The 17,322-nt window shown below is 42.3% G+C and overlaps 1 protein-coding gene across 4 annotated transcripts in view; it reads left to right on the top strand.

Moving 5' to 3' along the window:
• FXR1 (FMR1 autosomal homolog 1) overlaps positions 1-17,322 on the top strand; it is a 71,588-nt gene that overhangs the window by 48,002 nt on the left and 6,264 nt on the right. For 2 of the 4 annotated variants that reach the window (XM_075938039.2, XM_075938041.2), the window contains 7 exons: positions 1,183-1,261; positions 2,617-2,726; positions 4,344-4,430; positions 6,872-7,079; positions 12,869-13,075; positions 14,477-14,677; positions 15,685-15,765. In XM_075938039.2, the coding sequence (XP_075794154.1) occupies positions 1,183-1,261; positions 2,617-2,726; positions 4,344-4,430; positions 6,872-7,079; positions 12,869-13,075; positions 14,477-14,677; positions 15,685-15,765 (973 nt within the window). The remainder of the gene's footprint in view (positions 1-1,182; positions 1,262-2,616; positions 2,727-4,343; positions 4,431-6,871; positions 7,080-12,868; positions 13,076-14,476; positions 14,678-15,684; positions 15,766-17,322) is intronic. The other 2 variants (XM_075938040.2, XM_075938042.2) reach the window with 1 other exon arrangement.

The raw sequence follows: 17,322 nt of genomic DNA, 5'->3' as shown, positions 1-17,322 counted from the left end.
TAAGTTACACAGTTGACACAGCTGAAATTGCATAGCTTATTCCAATTTTAGCCCTGCTGAGTAGACATAACCTAAGAGTGCGTTTGGCTCCTATGTCAACCTTCTACATCTTGGTGGCTAGTAGATCTCTTGTTCTTAATCCCCATCATCACCAGATTCCTAAATGGTGTAGTCATGCTGTATCCACACGCACGAGACCCTTCCTTAAGATCTCGGTTCAAGTAGAATTGATGAGCTCACATTTTGAAGCCCTTGGAACATGCTCTCTGATATACCTCTTGATGAAGGTGGCATTTGTAATGGCCATTTTCTCATCCAGAAGAGTGAGAGAGTTAAAACTTCAAATATTGGACCCTCCCTACACAGTTTTCCATCACAATAAGGTTCATCTTTGTCCTCATCCAAAATTTCTCACTAGGTAGTTTCTGATTTTCATGGTAATCAGGTAGTCTGTTTGCCAACTTTCTTTGTGAAGTGGTGACATTTTGTCATCTGCCCACACTTTTGCTGCTTATTATACCTTTTCCCATCTGCCCAGGAACGATGCCATTTTCAGATGGAATGTCTTAGAGTCACCTCCGTGTTTGTCTCCTTGTGAGTCACTCACAATGGAATGGACACGTGCAAGCGCTGAAGAACAAAAAACAGTAGCTACCATTCAGTAACTTGGGTTTTTTCAGTTGTGTTGCACATGTCCTTTCCATGATCCACCCACCTTGTTATCAAAATCTGTTCGATACAAAGGAATAGAAGAGAGTTGGAAATGGCACTGACCTTCTCCTGCACGTGATGGTACGTGTTGACAGAGGGTGCTCGGACTCCAATGGATACCACAGAGAGAAAAAGCATTTCTGAGTGAGCTCTTGCAAGATAACATAAAGCGGTGTGTGTGCATGTGTGTGTATGCGTGTGTATTTTTGAAAGTTGGTTTTAATTGTGGTAAACTGCAGAACATAAAAAGTTTGTTTTAAATAATCTGAACATATTGTTTTTCACTATTTATGCCACTCTTGACACTGTTTTGTTTCTGAGCTTTATAAACACCATTATTTCTCTAACATTTAGTTCAAAACTATATTAATGTAATCTTGTTCCTGCTGTTGTCTGGAAGATTTCCAGCTGTTGGACTAGGTGTTTTTTCCCACACTGCATTCAAAATAAATCTATTGTGTTCATTTCTAGAGTGCTGATGCAGTGAAAAAGGCTAGAAGTTACTTGGAATTTGTGGAGGATTTTATTCAGGTTCCCAGAAATCTTGTTGGTATGTAATACTGCTAAAAGTTTGTAAAGCACATGGAAATTTGGAGAAAGAAAGCCTGTTCAGTGTGACTATACATAGAAGACTTAGATGCGAGTATCTGACAATTTTTCTCTTCACGCCAAAATAAAAGGTTTTAAGTGACAACAGGAATGTTGAAAGCCTCTGTTGCACATGTGGACATCTTGCAAATTCTTTCTTGTAATTAAAAATATTCAATAGAATGTTTAAATATTATGGTTGCACTGTGAGATTCATAACAGCTTCAAACGTCTACACAGTCATATTTTTAATTAATGGCAAGGATGCACACTTGCAGAATAAGAAGCATGTGACTATCCTACTGCGGCTTGCATTTACTGTAGCATGCCATCCAAAAGGCATAACTAGTCATCTAGGTCCAAGCATTGGACCAAGATAGTCATGGCATGCCCATCTTTGGAAGCTTAAAAAAAAACAAGCTGGACAAACACCTGGGAGGGATGGTTTTAAGATTACTTAGTCTTTTTGCAGTGCAGGGAACTAGGCTTGATGACTTCTGAAGGTTCCTTCCAGCCCTACATTTCTATGATCCTATTATTATAATTCCTGACTCTTAAGCTGTTGCAGAAATAAAGGTTTGTTCCCACTTCCTCTTCAAGATCAAACGTGCATTTTCCTTGTTCCAGTGTACTCTGAGTTTTCAGTTTTATATCTCCTCTGATAAAAGGCATATCATCAAGTATAGTGCTTCTAACACCATACTTAGTCACTGGTTCAGTACTAAGAGATGAATACTATCTATTGAATCATCAATTTCAGCCACTGAAACACCTCCAAGTTTGGGAGTCACTTATAAAGGAAAAACTACTGAATATCCCAATGCTACTTGTCTCATAAGTTGTGACAAAATCATTATACAAGGTGGTATGACCCAGAGGTCTGAAAATCTCTGTTTCAGAAGGACACTTTAAATTCTGGTTGGGTCCATTATTTAGGACTAATATTTTTCTGGTTCTGGTTCAGATACATTGAAATAAAGCAAGAAGAGCTTGTAAAATTATGGTGCCATTGAATCCTAGCTGTAATTCAACCTCACACTTAAACCTATTCTGGATCCAGCCATCTCTGTTCTTGGTGCATATCTAATTTGTACACTGCATTGATACTCCCACCTGTACCTTGTGTTGTCATTTGCAGCTAGGTAAAATAGATGAAAATATGACATGACTAAAGGTAGTGGATAATTGGGCTCATAAAACACTGCTTTTTATTACTATTACTGTTTTTAATACATGTACCTTGGACATGACAAAGAAGCTATGGTCAAGAAAATTTTCAAGCATTGTTTCAAAATTAGCTATTTTCCTTCCCTAAAGGAAAAGTTATTGGAAAAAATGGAAAAGTGATTCAGGAGATTGTAGACAAGTCTGGTGTCGTCCGGGTGAGGATTGAAGGGGACAATGAAAACAAACTGCCCAGAGAAGATGTAAGTTCTTTTTATTCTTTCCTTCAACTATTAAACTTAGCTTTCAAAAATACATGTTAATACAGTGTGTTAACAAATGATTATGGAGGAAGCAAAGGTGCTGCTGTTTGTTCTCTGTTTAATATTAGCAAAGTATTTGCAGAAAGTTGACAACTTGGGGAAGGAGTGGCTTACTAGATGGTTCAATGGATTGGTGTGGAATCACCATTTCCTTTATAGCCTAGGTTGTTAGTATCTCAGATTTACTATTTTATGGCTCTTTGGTTGCCTATGAGAGATTAGTTTGGTGTCAGTCCAGTTGCTGATCAGCTGGTATCCACGTCACAAAAATTGCTAGAATTGAAATTGGAAGGGACTTTTCTTGGTATTCGAAGTAGAAAGGCCAAAGAACTGGCTCTGGAGACTGAATTACCTTTACCCTCAAAGATGATCCTTGTAGGTTATGGATGAGGCATATTGTGGGTCACACCTGTACCAATTCTGCAGATGTACAGTGGAAGTTACTTGCCAAAGATGTCAAACTTGCATCTTTCACCAGCAATACATTTACATTTAAACTTCAACTCAAAGTTGATTAAATAATCACGTATTTTCCAAAACAATATGATTATTTGATTTGCAATATCTTTTCCTCCACAAATATCTTATCACTTGCACAACTAATATATAATTACAAATACTTTTTTTGGTGATAATATATACTGGGGGGCTGTGCATGTGGCTCATTGTGCTTGGAAACCCCACTGTTGCAGGGGGTGGCAACGTTGGCCACTGGGGACGGCCGGGCTGCAGCCATGCCATCCAGGGCCCCTCTTCCCCTCCCCTCCTCTTGTCCGTCCCCCCCCACACACCAGAAAGGACCCCCTCTGCCAGCCTGGGCCCCTTCTCCTCCCCTTCCCCTCCCCCCGTCAGCCTGGTACTTTCCCTCCCTCCCCACCACACAGGTCCCACTTTTGGCACAACGGAACAGCTGTTTTTAAAATGGCAGCCACCCTCCATGTGATGGCTGCCAGAGCTTCAGCCAGCCTCTGTGTGGTGGCTCGGGGGGCCAGGGTGTACCCCAGTCCTGATGGTGAGTGCTGCTGTTGAGGAGTCAGAGCCATGTTTAGGCTCATGTGCCATAAGATGCTGACCCCATTATGGGGTTAGCAGGAGGGAGAAGAGTGAGAGGGAGGCTGGGTGGCAGAGGGGGGAGGAGCTACAGGACGCAGAGTGACATGATGAATAGGTGTAGTAAGGTATACTAAGTATGAAGACAGAGGCAGAACTTTGATCCCTTTAAGGTTAATCTTTGCTGAAAAGCTGGTTTAACTAGCCAGTGAAGGAATCTCCCTTTTCTGAGTAATTTGGGACTGGTATAAAGCCACCACAGCTACTCCTGTGCTGGCAACTAGTGCAGTGGCATGGCTAGGTTAGGGGAAAGTGGTATGGATTGAACATCCGTATGCCCCAGGAGTCTGCAGCTGCAGGAATAGCCTGTTGGGGCCACAGACAGCCAAGCATAAATCTGTCCTGAAGCTGTTCTAACTTAAAATAGCCTGAAGTTCAGAGAAGTTAAGAAATGTCTGTCACCATTGCATGTTGCTCTTTTTGAGTTATTGAGTTTTGTATCCTTAGGGAATGGTCCCCTTCGTATTTGTTGGCACTAAAGAAAACATTGGAAATGTCCAAGTTCTTTTAGAATACCATATTGCCTATCTGAAGGTAAGGGGCTGTGTGGGTTTTTTTTTTTTTTTTTAATCTTTGAATTTTGCAAATGCTTATTAGGAAATTATAAATGTATGCTTACATTCTTGAGTAACATCTTTATTTCAGTGGGAGTGGCAGAAGGTCACTTCCTCTTGGGATTAGACCTAAAATTCTATGCATGGCTTCAACTTTGTTCTCTTGCACATATAATTTAAGACCAACATAATACATGTGACCGCAGGTAATCTAAAATACAAATAAGAGTAATAAAATAAGGCTGGAGGAGAACATTGTGTATATTTGATTTAAAAACAATGTGATTTCAAAATTCACCCTTTCTTGGTGCATGTGACTACGAATTGGAACTCCCCATGGTGCTTGACTCTTAGTAGTGACGTCAGGTGGCTTCTGCACAGATGATCTCCAAATGGATATCATTCTGTATCAGAGCTTGTTACAACCTGGCAAATGTCACATCTGCAGAAAGAATTCTGGCTCATTTCACCAGAGCTGCATCTTTTGTAAACGACATTATCCTGCAGATAATCTTTAATTCACACTGTTACAAGATTCTATGCTGTTACATCTTTTAGAGCTGATGCAGACTTTGGGAAGTTTGTTCTTCAGCTCTTACTCAAATATACTCTTGAATCTCATCACCTAAGGAGTACTGCTTTGGAATCACCTACAATGGAATATATTTATGCACGGTCACTTGAAGGGAGAAGAGACTTGTCTGTATAGAACTGTTTTTCTTGAAGATGTGTTGTGTGCATATATATTCCACTACCCACATTCTTTTCATGCTGCATCAGTCTGAAGACATCAGAATTCTTGATAGAAGGAACTGAGTAGGGCTCTAAGTGGCCCCACACTTTGTATCTTCAGTCCATGGCTTGAGAGAGTGCAATACATGTACCACCTTGACAGAAAATGCTAGCTAAAAATCTCTAACTCCAAGTGTGTGCTTGCCATGTACACAACAACATATCTTGAACAACAACAGTTATAGTTCAGGTAATCATTTTTGCACATGATGCACATAGTCAGCTTAAATAAACATGAAACATCAAGAAAGAACTAATCATTAATGAAGCATAAGGAAAGTAAATACACTGCTATGTGCATCTTCATTAATGAACTGGATGATGGGATGGATTGCACCCTTAGCAAGTTCATGGATAACACTAAGCTGAGGGGGGAGAGGTTGATACACTGGAGGGTAGGGATTGGGTCCAGAGTGACCTAGCCAGATTGAAGCATTGGTTAAAAGAAATATGCTGAGGTTCAATAAGGACAAGTGCAGAATCGTATACAGGCAGTCCCTGGGTTACATCGATCTGACTTACATCGGATCCCTACTTACAAACGGGGTGAGGCAACCCCGCACTAGCTGTGCCCCCGCCCCTCCCCCCAGCAGACCGCTAAGACGTGCTGCGGTCCCGCCGCCCGCATCCTCCGCGGCGAGAAAAGCCGCTCCGCGTCTCCCTGGTCTGCAGGAAGTGAGGTGTGGGAGAATAAAACTGAGCTCTGGAGAAATGTTTGGCTAGAGTTTCCCCTACAATATGTACCAGTTCCGACTTACATACAAATTCAACTTAAGAACAAACCTACAGTCCCTATCTTGTACGTAACCCGGGGACTTCCTGTACTTAGGATGGAAGAATCCCATGCACCGTTGGGGACTGACTAGCTAAGTGGCAGTCCTGCAGAAAAGGACCTGGGGAATACAGTGGACGAGATATAAGTCAACAGTGTGCCCTTGTTGTAAAGAAGGCTAACGGCATATTGAGCTGCATTAGTAGGTGCATTGCCAGCAGATAGAGGAAAATGATATTTCCCTCTATTCAGCACTGGTGAGGCCATATCTGGAGTATTGCATCCCGTTTTGGGGCCCCCACTACATAAAGGAGTGGAAATATGAGAGTGTCCAATGGAAGGCAGTGAAAATGATTAAGGGGCAGGGACACATGACTTATGAGGAGAGGCTGAGGGAACCAGGCTTGTTTAGCCTTCAAAAGAGAAAAGTGGGTAAGGGGGACTTGATAGAAGTTTTCAACCCTGAAGTAGGGTTCCAGAGAGGGTGGAGCTAGGCTATTCTCAGTGGTGGTAGATGACAGAACAATGAGCAATGGTCTCAAGTTGCAGCAGGGAGGAAGGGAAGGAAGTTTAGGCTGGATATTAGGAAAAACAATTGCACTAGAACAGGTTACCTAGGGAGGGGGTGGAATCTCCATCCTTAGAGGTTTTTATGGCATGGCTTGACAAAGCCCAGCCTGGAATGATTTAGTTGAGGGTTAGAGTAGATAACCTGAGGTCTCTTTCAGATGTAATCATCTATGGTTCTATGCTACATAAGGCCTTCTCTGACTTTCAAATAGATGGCATGATTTTGATTGGCAACAACACACAATAATGCTGTAAAACTGGTTATGATTTTCTTTCTCTGAATTTAGGAAGTAGAACAGCTAAGGCTGGAGAGGCTCCAGATTGATGAACAGCTACGTCAGATTGGTATGGGTTTTAGGCCTTCTTCTTCCAGAGGTCCAGAAAAGGAAAAGGGCTACGCTACTGATGAGAGCACTCTTTCCTCAGTACAAGGGTCCAGGTCATATAGTGGAAGAGGGAGAGGTCGCAGAGGCCCCAATTATACATCTGGTTATGGTGAGTATTTTTAAATTACAGAACAGGTATGCAAACTTCTGTCCAGGAAAGATGCTGTAGTTTATTTTTAAATATATACTAGGGGGTGGTGCCGCCTGCTCACTGCACTCACCAACCCCCCTCTCCAAGGGTAGGCAGCCCAGCTTTCTCCCGGGGGAGGGGGGAGGGGGAAGAAGTGTTGACTGGACCAAGGCCACAGCTGGCCTGGCTCTATCCCCTCCAGCCCTTGGGGCGGGGGAGGAGGGAGGGCAGACTGAGGCTGGCTTCCCCTCCCTCCCCCCCTCCAGCCACTGGGGGCGGAGGGGTTGTGTTGGGCCAGACCAAGGCGCCCAGCGCTCTCACTTTAGTGGGGGGAGGGTGCAGCTCCCAGCCCTCTCCTTCTGGCAGGGAGAGGGAAGGGGGTTTGGCTCCTTCCCCTGCCAGTGAGGGGCAAGGCCACGTGGTTCACATCCCCCCCCAGGGATACCGCACATGTCCTGAACGCCCCTTCCACCCACCTAAGTCCCCCTGCAAAGCCCTGTGGCCCCCATGACCCCTCCAAGCCCCTGAGAGGTTGCACGGCTCCCACGTTCCCCCACTCGAGCTCCCGCAGAGCCCCAGCTATCTCCCTCTCCCCCTCCCTGCAGCCACTGGGAAGGGCTGGGCTATGGCCAAGCCACAGTGGGCCTCTTCTCCCTCCCCGCCGCCAGTCAGGGCCTCCTTCTCCCCCCCTCCCCACCAGTCAGGGCCCCCTTGTCCCTGCCCCCTTCCCATCAGCCGGGTGTCATCGTGCACCGGGCTTGGCTTCCCTCCGCACACTAGGAAGGCCTGGACCATGCTGCCCCAAACCCTGCTTTCCCTCTGTTGCTGGGAAGGGAAGGGGAGGACCGGGGCTGTAGGCAGTCCCAGCCTTCTGCATGGGTCCTGGTGGTGGTGGGGGGTATGTTTCTGTGGGATGTTGAGTGACGTGATGATGTCACTCTGTTGTCCCACAGGAAAAACTATTTTAAAGTATAGTAAGGATGTGTATTTCATTTTTAGATCTATTACTTATAGAACACAGTTGAATGAATGCAATCCTGAGAACGCAGAGCTCAGCTAAAATAGGAGGTAGAGCATCTTAGAGTAGCATCTCAAATGAGCATGAGGCCTTATAAGATCCTGCTTTTTTGTTTGCATTTCTTTTGAAAAGATACTTTAAGTCTAAGAGAAATGAAAAGAAATGAAAATCCAGTAACTGAACTTGGTGAGAACATGGCCTTAGGCTTATTGGGTAGTCGAGTCACTACTGGACTACTCTCCAGCACCCACCCACCAACCCACACACACACACACACCCCATTACTGCCTACATAACAGAGGCAGCAAGGGGGGGGAGCAGGAGCCAGTGCTTGCAGGGGGCTGACTTAAAAGCTGGTTTCCCCCCTAGCACCATCTCCGCAGTGCAGAAGCCGGGGGTGGGGGAGGCAGATCCTCTACGGTCCCGGAGCCGATGCAAGCTGGGACTGCTTAGAGCTAAACCCCTGTGGCTCTGCTGTTTAAATGTATTAAGAGCCAGGCTGCCCAGCTCCTACCACATTTAAACTGCAGAGCTGCAGCAGGGGTAGCAACCCTTCCCCCCTCCCCCATCGACTAATGGAGTAGTTGATGGAAATTCCATCGACTACTCAATTAGCTAATTAACTACTACTTAACATCCCTACTTGTGTCCGGGAAATGGATTGTGCAACTGTGCAGAAACTCAGAATGAGATTCAAGTTAAGCAAGAACACTCATCTGTTCAGTGTCAGGTTTACATACTGTTATGGTCACAGAGATCCCTTTGAGACTGTCAGTTGATGTACCGAAATATCACAGAACCTGCCTATCTTCCCTCTGGGATACTCTACCATCCTGTCACGCTGAGCCAGACCAGCCGGTTTTCTCCATTGATGGCACAGTGTTGGAGTCTCAGCCCATACAGCAGGAGCAACCCAAACTGAGATCATCTCAGCTCTGGGAAGGCTCAAGTCAGAGACTTGACACAGCACCCAGGTGTACAGCCTCAGTAATACCAGAATCTCTGATAAATCTGTCTTACTCGGTATAAAATGTTATACAGAGCAAGCTCATAAATTGAGCACCCCCTATAACAATGAAAGAGATTCACAACTGTTGTCTCCCTCATGTAACCATTATTTACATTGTGTTTATTAATAAGCAAAAGTGATTTTAGTAAATATAGAAAGTAAGATATAAATTATTGCAAGTGTTAGCAGTTACTTAAAAGTAAGTTAATAAGCAAAATAAAACACGCCAGCTATGCTTAATACTGTCTAAGAAGCTTGTTACGTGTAATTTCTTAGCGTACCAATAATTCTAATCATCCTTTCTTACAAGCTGGGAAGCCTTTCAGCTTGGGCCTGACCATTTAATGTTCAGTTCCAGATGGTGGCAGTAAACATCTTATATGATAAACATGGGTGTCTGGCACCAAACCTGTTGTTTGGTTTTCCACCTTTATATCCCTGCTAGCAAAGGTGGGAATCCTTTGTGGTTTAAATTAAACTTTTCATACTTGCAGTGGAAAAGTACAGCATACAGGTGATATGGCCACATGTTTTGGTAGGACCAACTTTAATAGTCCAGGTTTACAGGAAAAGCAAGACTATTCACAGATTGTTGTCCGAAGTACCAGGCCATTAAGTTCCTTGAGTACTACTAATGGCCCTCACTTAGCATATCTAGATTAATAAATAGATTTATACTTCCTATTTCTTACTTCAAATACAGGAATGATACATGCATACAAATGGAATATACACATTCAACAGATTAGAACTTTTCTAATGATATGTTATAAGATGTATTTTGCATAAAGCATCTTCTACTTGTGCATATTCATAAGCATATTTCCATAAATAATACATGGTCTCACACATGCATTCGATTGCAACCAAAATAAAATAAACGAGCCATCTCTGGCCATATTTCTTTTATACCACTGCACTGACTTTAAAGACTAAAAACAATTATAAATATGTAGCACTTAAACTCTACAGAGTTTTCTGATTAAAACCAATCAGAAAATCCCTGTGTTTTTAAAGATTCTGAGATTATCTAGGCTTCTCTGCACCTGATTACCTCTTAAGGCTTCTCCTCAGTTTCCCTTTGTACAGGGTGGGTTTTTAAAGAACTCTGAAAAATCTAGTGCAGAACAACTGCTTGGCTTTTAACTTCCCATAAGATTATTTGATTCTTTTTGGCTCAGCGGGGCTTCCTAGTTTTGACAAATTGTATCTCTATAATTTCTCATGTAGTTTTAATTGGAGACCTTACTGAATTCCCCTCTTACGTAAATAAAATAAAATAACCTATTGTGCAGTGCTTTTGACTGAGACTTACTGCCATATTACAACCAAGGAGTGGTTGCCTTAAGTGCTAAGTAGGCATTCTTATATACATGGTTTATGAAGCCCTTTGACCCTTCAGAATAAAAGATGCTATAAAAACGTAAACCTGTATTTAACATTTGTTGGTGGAGTAACATGTGAAATAACTTTAGGTGATATAGAAAATAGTAATACCCAGGAAGGATAGTACCTGTAATTATTAAAAAAAATATTATGACTGCTCAAATATGCTTCATTTCGGTTTCAAAACTGGGAAAGAGTTTGTAATGAAGCCTTATAGATGGGGGAAGTGACATAAATTGACTTTGGTAAGGCTTTTGATACTGTGTCACATGTCCTCCTTATAAAGAAACTATGGAAATGCAACTAGATGGATAATGTAGGTGCATAACTGGTTGGAAAACAGTTCACTCAGAGTAATCATCTGTGGTTCACAATCAAGCTGCAGGGGCCTATCAAATGGGGTCCTGCAAGGATCAATTCTGGGTCTATTCTGTTCAGTATCTTTGTCACTGATTTAGATAATAGCATACTATGTACGTTTATAAAGCTTGCAGACAGTATTGAGCTTGGAATGGTTGCTAGTGCTTTGGAGAATAGGATTAGAATTTAAAATGATCTGGACAAACTGGAGAAATGGTCTCAAGTAAATAGAATGAAATTCAATAAGGACAAATGCCAAGTGCTCCACTTACGAAGAAACAATAGAAGATCACCTCCTTACTCCAGTGCTCACTTTATCTGCTCAACTGTTTGCTCCCATTACATGACAGCTAGTGGGCCATCAGTATGGATAGATGAGCCCTAGGGATGATTCATTTAGGCTATACCATCCCCTTCCTGTCCATACTTCCTCCCTCCCCACCCCAAACCTATCCTCCTTCAGGGTGCCTTCTCATGACCAGGGTCCCTTTTCCACCAAATACGAGAAGTAGAGACTGTGTCTGATCAACCCAAAGGAAAGGGGTTTTACTCTGATTATTTTTTGTCAGAAGAGAGAGGAATTGTAGTGGGGTGGCTGCCCCCTCCACAGCAAAGAAGGGGTTAAAAGTAGGTTGGAGGTAGCCTAAGTAGACTACCTCCAATCAGGGAGAGTCTTGTAGGGAGCCAATCAAAGGGCTGCTTGCTAGAGCAATCCTGTTGTAAGGAGTTGCTCAGAAGAGAAGTGGTGATGTAGGTCCAGTAGGACTGGTTCCCAAAGAGAAGCACCTTGGACAGAGCAGTGCCGAGCAGGCTCAGGAGAGCTGGAGAGAGGCTCCAGCCTGATACTATCCAGGCTGAGCCCTTGATACAAGGGCCAGTAATGTTCAAGGATTCTAGGAAGTGGCCCAGTGAATGGAAGCAGTAAAGGGGAGAGAAGGCTGCCATCAGAGGGTCCCCTGGGCTGGGACCCACGTGTTGCCACCAAGAGTGTGGCCTACACAGACTGTGGCTTGCCCCTGAGGCTGGTCTAGAAAACCTTCCAATCCTACAATTCTATTATTCTAATCTTACGATTACAGTTGTTATTTTAAAGAATTTTTCAACTACTAGGTGGAATGTTGGATCAGCAATTAGCATGATCTTTGTTTAGTCCTAATGCCAATAAATCCAGCATTCCCGGTGCGCTGCATGATTTGTACCTACTGTCTGGACCAAAAAATATTGCTTCCATGTGCCAGAGGTTAAACCATTTTGTATGCTTGGTGAATTGTATATTGAAGTGAAATAGATGATGTAATAGGCTGTATCTTGAGGTAGTACGTAACAAACTTTTTCTCTGGGAATTTTCAGTTTTCATGAGATTGCTACAAATGGCCAAAACATTTTCATTGCTGATTACTTTAGTGTCAGAATGCTTAAAATAAACAGGCACAAGAGTTGTATTTTTAATTCGGTAGAAAATTATGGAGAGTATGTTATTCATAAGTATCAGATTAGGATTTATGGCTATAACTTAACTTAGTAGTTAATTGTTCAAAGCAGCAGTACAGTAGTTGCATGATTGAGGACTTATTTGGAGCTCCCATTAGATGTAAGGTGGTAAAGCTGTCCGTGGGAATTTTCAGAGAAGTTGCGTAGAAACTAGATCATATAGCCCGTGTGTGTGTGTGTGTGTGTGTGTGTATAGCTAGAGAGAGAGAATGAATTCCTCAGTGCTTGTATGTCTGTGTATAGAAAGACATAATGTACGTTATGCATGTATTGCACTTGTAAATTACTAAAATTGCATAATCTTTGTGACTGCATGTTTCTCATGTTATTTCAAAGTGAAATGAAGTCTTCTAGAGAGTTGCTAATTATCAGTTTCAAAAATATTCTGATATCAGAAATATGTGGATCCCTGTGGTCAGTGGGATTCCTAAATGCATCTGAAGCCAGAATATGTCTACAAATTTTATGTCCATCTCTGTGTTTCTCTTTTTTATATTGTTAAAGGTACAAACTCTGAGTTGTCTAATCCCTCCGAAACTGAATCTGAGAGAAAAGATGAACTGAGCGATTGGTCACTGGCAGGAGAAGATGACCGGGAGAGCCGACATCAACGTGACAGCAGAAGACGTCCTGGAGGAAGAGGGCGTAGTGTTTCTGGGGGTCGTGGACGTGGGGGACCACCACGTGGTGGGAAGTCATCTATTAGTTCTGGTAGTGTGCTGAAATGTGTTTTGGGTATAATTTTTATTGTAGACAACTGGCTGTATTTTTTTAAGTAAACCACTAAAGTATGCATATATTTTTTGAAATATTGCAACTTTAAAAAAAATTAGCAGACTGCTTATTGCAAGCCAGCTATCAAAATTTCGATATTTACAGTTGGATTTCAATACAATCGTGTTAGGATTTGCATGTCTCTGCACCATGTTGTGAAAAAGCTTAAGGGCTTTGCTTTTCATCCCATCTCTCCATAATCCTTTATTCTTAGTCTTCAACCCTTCTCCACTCTGCACAGCTGTAGTTGGAAGAATTTGATTTTAATTTTTTTTACATTTTAACTGTTAAGTTTGATTTTTAATTTAACTGTATTTTTACAATTACTAGAAATTAAGGGGGTAGGTACTAGGAATGTAAAATCCTGGTTAAAAATTTAACCAGTTAAATTGGATTCGGGGAGGGGGCGGGGGGGCTGCTTCAGCCTGGTTGGGGTGGAGCTGCCCCCTTCCTGTGGAGTGGCATGGTGGGTGGTCCAGCCAGACTGAAGAGGCCCCTCACCCTGGCCAGGTTGGGCCCACCCCACCACAGGCAGGAACTGCTTGGGCTGGGCTCACTGTGTTACATACAGGGGGCTTCTCTGGCTGGGCCAGCAGTGCTATGGGGAGCTGCTTCAGCTCAGCTGGGCTGGAGTGCCCATGGTTCAGTGGGCCTGGCTGGGCTGGAGCAGCCCTCTTCCTGAGTCGGGTGAGAGGTTGCTCCAGTCCAGCTGCTGGTTAACTGGTTATTGGTATACATTACCCAGTAAGGGTGATGCTTCCCTCAGCCGGGTTGTTGGTTAACTGGTTACTGGTAAACATCCCTAGTAGGTACAGAAGTAGGGATAGGTCAGCACTGACAGTGTGGCTGCAGGGGAAGCCCTGCTTGGCTAAAGCACCAAATACACCAGGGCACAAGGTGTAGGGGACTCTGTGATCCTGGTATGGTGGAGCAGAGATCCCTTGCCAGGTTTGGAAGGAGGAGGGGGACAAACCTCACTTGGCCGCTGGGCACTGCTTCACTCTTTCTTCCCATAGCTGGTCCCACACAGGCAGTGACATTGGAGGTCCCCACGTTTGTGTCTGCTAACCCGGCGTAAGATGGATGTTCAGCAAATAAATGGATTAAAAACTAGTCTTCTAAAAGTTTTCTTCTAAACAGTACAGTAAAGGCCTCTCATTGGATTATCAGAACTAGCGAAGAAGCAAAAAGTAACCAGCATAAAATCATTAACATTTGTATTCGTCAGTGTGTTGCATGATTTTGTTTTTGTATTTTAAAATGTATAATGAAGTCAGCATGTCCCACTATTTGTAACTGCAATTTGTCTTAGATGGACCTTTTCCATATGATATTTAGTGCTTAAAGATCCGGACAGCAACCCTTACAGCTTACTTGATAACACAGAGTCAGACCAGACTGTGGACACTGATGCCAGTGAATCTCATCACAGTACTAACCGTCGTAGACGGTCACGGAGACGAAGAACTGATGAAGATGCTGTTCTGATGGATGGAATGACAGAATCTGACACTGCTTCTGTTAATGAGAATGGCTTAGGTATGTTATCAGCAGGGAAACAGAACCATTGAATGAGTTACCTCAAAAAAAAATAGTTCTGTATCAGCTGTGTACATGTAATGGACCATATGATAATTTTTATGAGTGGAGAATCTATTTTTGATAAAAAAAAAATTATTGATGTATAACTTTGCTCTTTTGGTGAAAGAAGTGTTCCACATCCATGGAAGTACCATAAGGCTGCCGTCTCTTACTGGTCTCTACTGTTATCCTGTACCATGTCCATAATACTTCTAGCTAAGAGAGACTTTGTGGGTCTGCTTTGATTCCTGTCAGTACTGCTGTTTAAAATAGTGCCTTCTGAGGCTGATTAGAGAAACTAGGAACCAGTGGTTCTCATTGGGCTGGAATTCTACTTCCTTAACCCATGGCAACTTGAATCTCAGTTTAGAAAAGCACCTGTTTGTCTGTCCCTATGCTTGAGTGCTTTCCCTGAATAAGCCCCATTCACTTCATTGGGACTTCAGTATTTGCCTAAGTACTTTATTGAATTGGGTGTTTTCCTGGATCTGGGCCTTGAGGAACATGAAGCTCGTATCAAGAATTGTCTCTCACATATAAGTAGTATAAAGTTACCCACTACAGAATCATCTGTTTTGTGGGGACATTGAGGTCAGACAAATCTCTCTGCAAATATAAGGAAAACATAACTTTCCAGGGACCTGGGACCAATGATCAGCTTGTGATTAGTCTGGTAGCTGTGTATATTGATTTATTATATGTTTAGAAACCACATGTAGATACTGATTTAGCAAAGTAAACTTAAGTGAAACATGTGCTTAAGTGTTTTACTGAATCTGGACCAAATTATGAAAGATAAGTTTTCTAATCAATTTTGAATGCTCCCAATTCAAAATTCCATTTTCTTTCAGAATATCTTATTTTGTCTTTCATATTAATAAAAGCAATCTGTGCCCCCTCCTTAAACTGCTGAAGAAATACAGTTTTATCGTCAGAATAGTTCATGGTGAACTTTGCAATTGCAGATGATAGTGACAAAAAACCCCAGCGACGCAATCGTAGCCGCAGGCGTCGCTTCAGGGGTCAGGCAGAAGATAGACAGCCAGGTAACTCGAGTGGAGCTGTGGGTAACCTCAGATCACAAGCATGAAGGAATGTCATGTGTCTGCTGTTTATGTATATCTAAAAATATATATATATATAGCTGCACTATTTTAAATAAAAGTTACTTAATAACTAATAAGACTACTGTGTACAAGACAAAAACAATTTTCACAAAGGAATATATTTAATTCATAACCTGTCTAATGAAACTAATTGTTGCTGTCCTTTAAAATTTAATACAGTGTAAATACAGTGTGCTTCTTACTCAGCATCCCATTGAAGTCAGTGGCTAAACTTACAGATTGCAGTGGGCCAGAATAAAGTTCAATAAGAATACTGGGTCATATTCTGCACTTAAACCTCTGCAACCCCCTGACAGTGACAAGACCAAATACTTTAAAAATTTTCACTATTGGCTGTCTTCATGTGAGAGGAAGATGACATGGAATAGCCATGGTGGCATTTATTAGTGCTGAGGTGCATTGGCAGAACAGTGTGTGGGAACTTACATGACATCTGCCTGCCCTATGCCTGTAGCAAATCAATGCTAACATCTCTCACTGTTATGGATGTAGTAAATCATCCACAAATTTAAAAAATATATTTAAATGAAATTGCATGTTTCTGTTTTTTTGGCATTGTGCTTTGAGGCATTTCTTTTGTGTACTAACGCTTCAAAAGTTAAAGGTTAATTCTCTGATGTTTTAGTGTTACTCTTCTAGAAAATATGTGCCTGTAAATTCATAAGACATTTTGATAAATTTAAATAGATGTTTTCTAGCCTGCTATGCTCAAAATTTGATTGTTTTACTTGTATCTGTTTGCTGAGGGTCATGCAATTCTTTATATATACATGCATCTATAGGTTTTTCCCAAAACACATGCTTTAGTGCTCTTGAAAAAAATGCCAACAGTCTGATATTTCTGAACATTCTTCAGTCCTAAAATAAATAGATTTCTATTTACAAAGAAGGAAATAAAATGGATTTCAGCTTCAGCAAGGTGGTGTTGTAAATGAGAAATATATTATTAATCAACATTTGAAATGCTGTAACATTGTTGCCCTTCAATCGAAACGTGCTTTATTAAAAACAAACAAAAAACCCTACCCCACCCAAACTAGAGATATAAGCAACTAGTCGACTATCCAATAAGCTTATGCTTATCAGTCAACTAGTGACTCAAGTAGTTGTGCCGCCCTACTGCCTCTATCTTTATATGAGAGAGAGAGAGAGAGAGGCAGCAAGGGGAAGCCAGCTTAAAAGCTGGTGCCCCCCGCCAGCACCATCTCCATGACGGGTAGGGGAGGCAGAGGCATAGTGGGGAACCGGGCGCAAGCTGGGAATGAGCTAATTCCTGGCTTGTGCCCAGTCCTCCCTGCTGTGCTTATGCTTTTAAAATGTATTAAGAGCCAATATATTTAAAAGGCAGAGCCACAGAGGGGTTGGCTCTGGGGGTGGGAGCTAACACTGCTGTAGCTCTGCAGTTCCCCCCCCCTTATCAACTAATTGATGGAATTTTCATTGAATAGTTGATTAGCTGATTAAATGCCATTTAAC

The sequence above is a fragment of the Pelodiscus sinensis genome, chromosome 10, assembly GCF_052426305.1.
Source record: "Pelodiscus sinensis isolate ZL-2025 chromosome 10, ASM5242630v1, whole genome shotgun sequence".
Lineage (NCBI taxonomy): Eukaryota > Metazoa > Chordata > Testudines > Trionychidae > Pelodiscus > Pelodiscus sinensis.
The sequence above is the reverse complement of the archived record's forward strand: the minus strand, read 5'-3'. Positions and strand labels throughout refer to the sequence as shown.